This window comes from Clupea harengus, unplaced genomic scaffold (assembly GCF_900700415.2).
Source record: "Clupea harengus unplaced genomic scaffold, Ch_v2.0.2, whole genome shotgun sequence".
NCBI lineage: Eukaryota > Metazoa > Chordata > Actinopteri > Clupeiformes > Clupeidae > Clupea > Clupea harengus.
The window spans coordinates 1-4,851 of record NW_024879857.1 but is presented as its reverse complement, the minus strand read 5'-3'; the positions used below and the strand labels follow the sequence as shown (position 1 = coordinate 4,851).

Here is a 4,851-nt window from a genome sequence, read left to right as displayed (position 1 = left end):
AACCCACGGAACACTTACATTCCAGGTGTTTCTTCTTAGGAGCCGTCTGCTCGTGAGTGGTAGCTTTGCAGACAGCACGGGACACCTCCGACCCCGTTAAGCTGTACTGCGCCGCTGCGATGCGATCCGTCAGAGTCTGCCCCGACATCTTCTCACCGGAACGTCGAAGCTCAAGAAATTAAGCTGTTATCCCTCTTCAATAACGTATATTCCAGAACTTGCTCTCAAGGTCCTCCCCGACGGCGTCCTTGAGGAGGTTTGCGATAAAGCCAAGATCAATACGTTTTAAATGATGTATTTAAACCTGGAACTAAACGAGCAGGTGGATAAGGCTTCGACGTGCAAAACAAGCAAGGCTGCAACGTTCTTCCATCTACGGTTCCGGCTGACACTAAGCGCGTGTATGACCCAAAGCCTTTGCAATAACCCACAAAATGTATCAAAATATATCAAAAGCTGATTTGTACTACTCTACTTCAAAATATCATTCGTTGACAGCATGCGACGATTTAGCGGTCCTAAAGCGTTGTGGGGCCGATGTTCTCTAAAACGGTGCTCTACAAATCGTTTTTGTAGGCTTCATTGGATGCTGTCAAAAGAAAGCTTGGGATGTAAGATATTCGCTTTGAGAAGCTGTCACGATATATCTAGCCAAGCGTAGATGGGCTATTCGTTGCCTAGCCTGTTTAGAAAATGACGGCTGGCTATGGGATGCTGGACCAGTCGATGTCCTTCTCTCCTCCCGTTCAAGGATTAAACCTCCACGACGAACCCAGTTTTCAGCACAGCATTGCCTGAGAGGTCAAATTCCTGTTTATCCTCTTCATCTCCGGGTATTTAAAAAAGCAATAGCTTGCTTTTCCTCTCACCCCTTTTCCACTCTTTAACGACAGGCTACGCCTGAAACTAAGGAGATGGAAGATGGTGATTTGGTGAATTTGCGTTCCCTGGATATAGCTATGTATGTATTTATTTATTTATTTATTTACCATAGCACTCCTCCCACTCATCCGAGTCAGGTGACACGTCATTAATGACCGGTAGCATCCCCGTTCTCTCCGAAAGGATGCCGCTGCAGACCCACTAACCTGAAAAAAGAGAAAACACCGCCACTCCCAAACTACTCCAATATCAGCCAAATAGTGGACATTGGGCGATGTATGAGGCTAAACTTGGTCTGTTATGCAATTCTCAACCATGTTTCGCAACTTTATCCAAAACACAAACGAAGAAAACACACAATGTTTCTTCAAATTGTGAGAGAAAGAAAAGCTACAGTCAGTGTGTTCGAGAGTCAATTATTCAGTCTTGGTTCTATTAAAGGCTATCTGGATTTTATCAATAAAATAAATAAAAACTGTAAATGGAAGCAGTAGCCATCATGTCTTGTAGTTCTTTTCAGGAAGGCGCACAAATACATGCTCTCTGTTAAGCCTACTGCAAATATGTGCACATTATTTGAGTATGACCCAAGTTGTACCCTGTCCAGTAAAGTGAAATATCCATAATGTTAAGCCTATTGCCCATCTTAGACTGCACCTGTTCAATCTATTGAAGGGCCTTTGGATTTTCTTTCATACATTTTTTATGTTAAGACTTATATGACAGACAGAAGACAATGCTGTATGCTATCCAGAAATGTGAAATATCCATGTTAAGAGTATTACTCCTCTTAGACCCTACGTGCGCAACCCATTAAAAGATCTTGAAATCATTGGAGTCCAGTTTTTGTGTTCAGACCCACATCATTCAGTATGTGTGGAACTGATAACCACTAGTGTCCCAAGACCAGACCCTTCTGGATTACACATGAACGTGTTCTCAATCTTTAGAACAGAGAACATATGGACTACCTCCAATTAACCCACCCTGGGTCCCCAAAGCAAATATCCAATATAACCACCCATTATAACAACGTTTTTTTTTTTTATTATTATTTTATTCCAAGCCACACAAGATTTCTTTCAACATACATCAAAAACGTGTCAGCATTGTGACCTGATGAACTGATCAGAGAACCTAAAGGGTCTGTATTTTCCATGAGTTTCTCAATCAGAATTTCCTCCCTCCTTCTCTTCCCATGCTCCTGAAGATATAGAACCCTCTACAGCAAAAATATATTGCAACATTGATAAATTCAGACACTGAAATGCGTTATCAACGATATTTGGTTAGGAATGATATGCTGTGTTTCCATAAATTATGTGCAGTTCCGTGGCAGGATCATCAGGCTACTGTCTATGTTACTGGATGCATACTGAAATGTTAATGATTCCTGTGTATGTTTTCATGAAATATTGGTTTGTCATAATTGAATACATCACGTCAATATGGAATGGCACACAGAAACTTCACAGCCCCTTGGGGCTCACAGATCTCTCAAGTTCAGTGTAGTCAAAGCAGCTCCACAATGTAGAAACAAAGTCATTTAAGTTAAATAGGGTCGCTTCTGGAAATAAAAAAGGAACAAATTACAAGTCATTATAAATACAAAACAAAAAAATTTACAAACTTTATTTGATCATTATTTTGATTTTGAAATCACTCTCCTTGTTGTCCTTTTTTTCTCCCAGTCTGAGGTTTGAATAATCTGTACAGCTTGTCCCTTATTATGTTCTGAAAGAGTCCCTTTTGTTTAGTGGTGAAGTCATGTCAGGTCATGTCACGTCCGGTCACGTCTTGATCAGGCCCTCCAGAAAGTCCTTCTCCACCATCTCCTCGATGTTCTGCCGCGCGCGGCTCCAGAAGACCTTCTGGCTCTCGAGCTTGCCGTCCTTGCCGGAGAAGGGGCTGTCGCTGGAGGCGGGGCCGTGGCTGGGGCCGTAGCGGCTGCCGGCCTTGCTGTTGAACACCTGGCTGAGCAGGTTGAAGAAGGGGAGGAGCTGCTCCATGCTGCGGATCACGTACAGCGTCAGCATCAGGTGGCCCGGCTCCCACGTCAGCGTGCGAGTGGAACAGTCCTCCTCCGGGTTCTTCTGCACGGGGGAACAGAAAGAAAGAAACCCCAGTGAGTGATGATTAGAGAGGCTGATGGGAAAAATAAGATCAGCTCCTAGAATGCAAACATTGAAATAAATCTCACTGATATTTATTCCCCTTTCATTCCATTACCAGTCTTTCAAATGCAATAATTTTCTCCATATGCTTCCATGTTTCCGTCCAATGTGTTAGAAGGACCATGGCGCTAATATATACATGATACACTGACATGCCAGGGGCTTTAGCGGCGTGTGTATAAGGGTCTTATGAATTACATGGACTTGATTTTGCTGCACGGCAGTCAGGATCACCTTAGCTCGTTTCCTCAGTAGTTTGGCCAGTCGCAACACGTAAGGCTTAAACTCCCTCTGGTGTGTACCCTGTCTCCGCACCTCCAGCCCCGAGTCGTCCGACGCCTCAGGGACAAAGGCCCAGCGGTACCTGTGGAGCAGATAGAAACACGCGCACACACACACACACACACACACACACACACACACACACACACACACACACACGCAGACGCAGACACGCACACAGACAAAAGAGTTAAAAGCATCAGACACGATAAGTAAATAAAGCAGCGCAAACATCTAAAAAAGCCCCTTGGCAGCACAGAGGTAAGCTCCACATTGGGTGAGTGGAGCTGCCCAAGGTCCTGAAACAGGACTAATCCACTGAGCAACTCCACTGCTGCTGTTTGACCAGTCAATGCGTGGGGATAAACTCTCTCAGGCGTGTCTAATCCACAAGCAGAAAGACCGCTCTTGGCTGGATGCTCTTCTGATTAACCTTGAGTCAAATTATGGTTTCTGTGTCTGTGTGTGTGTGTGTGTGTGTCATCTGTGTGTGTGTGTGAGTTACACACATCTGGAACTGCGGGAGGCTCTCTGAGGGCAGGGCAAGGGCAAGGTCCAGCAGCTTGCAGGCAGACAGGTAGAGGTTGAGCCAGCGCTGGCTGTTGTAGGAGGTAGAGAAGCCGTTGCCCCCTGAGTACGTCGTCTCCAGGCCGGCCACAGAAGGCCCAGACGTCCTGCAGGAGAGGGGAAAGGTTACCGGGTCAAAGGCGATGGCTTACCACATCAGACCATAATCAGTGTATTTTTATGTAAGTTAGTTTAAGTTTAATTAAGTTTAGAGGTCTGAGGTTTACCTAGTGATGTCTTCATCTGCTATCAGCTCCTGTTCCATCAGTAAGAACACTTGAACCTGAAAGGGGGAGGTGATGATTTAAATAGAGGGATCGTTGCAAGCTTCTTTCTGTCCCCGTGTTTCTTTTTCTTTCTTTCTTTCTGTCTTGTTCCTGTCGCTGTGTTTCTTTTTCTTTCTTTCTTTCCTTTTCCTGAAGACCAACATATTGACATGATCTCCATGTTTAAATCTCTGGCGGAGACCAGAATAGTGGTGGAGAACAGGTTCTACCAGCAAACAGAGAGCTTGGCTCAGTTCAGGGAGGAATGCTGAGTAAGGGTTGCCATGGGAGTTCTCTGGGAGGCTTTGTTTCAGCTACTGAAATAGACTGATTGTTTTCAATGGCATTTCGAGGCTTTTCAAATGGTGTTTTAACTACAGAGTTTTAAAAGTCAAAGCGTCTCTCTCTTTCGCTCTCTCTCTCTTTTCTCTCTTTCTTTCATTCCTTTCCTCTCACTTGCTCTCACTCATTCTTTCTGACACAATGGGAGGACACTTTTCTTTTTTTCCTCTCCCTCTTTCTCTCTCTTTCTCTTACTCTCTCACTCGTTCTCTCTGACACAGTGATGCACCATCTGAAACAGTGCCACTTTGACCGGTCAACTCTGCCTCGCCTCTTCCCAGCACAGTGTGTTTAGAGGTCAGTGTTCTTGCCCGCCGCTCATGCCCGGGACAAGTCAC

At 44.8% G+C, this 4,851-nt stretch overlaps 1 protein-coding gene across 1 annotated transcript; it reads right to left on the bottom strand.

Annotated features, from left to right (window-relative positions):
* Nucleotides 1–1,917: 1,917 nt before the first annotated feature.
* Nucleotides 1,918–4,496, bottom strand: LOC122130538 (protein dopey-1-like). Its single transcript, XM_042705246.1, has 4 exons — nucleotides 4,133–4,496; nucleotides 3,848–4,012; nucleotides 3,291–3,420; nucleotides 1,918–2,975 (listed from the first exon to the last, which is right to left on the bottom strand). Exons 1-4 carry the CDS (start codon nucleotides 4,168–4,170, stop codon nucleotides 2,673–2,675), a joined length of 636 nt encoding a protein of 211 aa, XP_042561180.1. The 5' UTR covers nucleotides 4,171–4,496; the 3' UTR covers nucleotides 1,918–2,672.
* Nucleotides 4,497–4,851: the final 355 nt, after the last annotated feature.

Excerpts from the sequence above, each read along its gene's own strand:
- LOC122130538 (XM_042705246.1), bottom strand. The coding sequence starts at position 4,170 with ATGGAACAGGAGCTGATAGCAGATGAAGACATCACTAG. Across the intron at positions 3,421-3,847 it reads AGCCTCCCGCAGTTCCAGAT|GTACCGCTGGGCCTTTGTCC; the intron begins GTGTGTAACTCA and ends TCTGCTCCACAG. Across the intron at positions 2,976-3,290 it reads TACTGAGGAAACGAGCTAAG|AAGAACCCGGAGGAGGACTG; the intron begins GTGATCCTGACT and ends TCCCCCGTGCAG.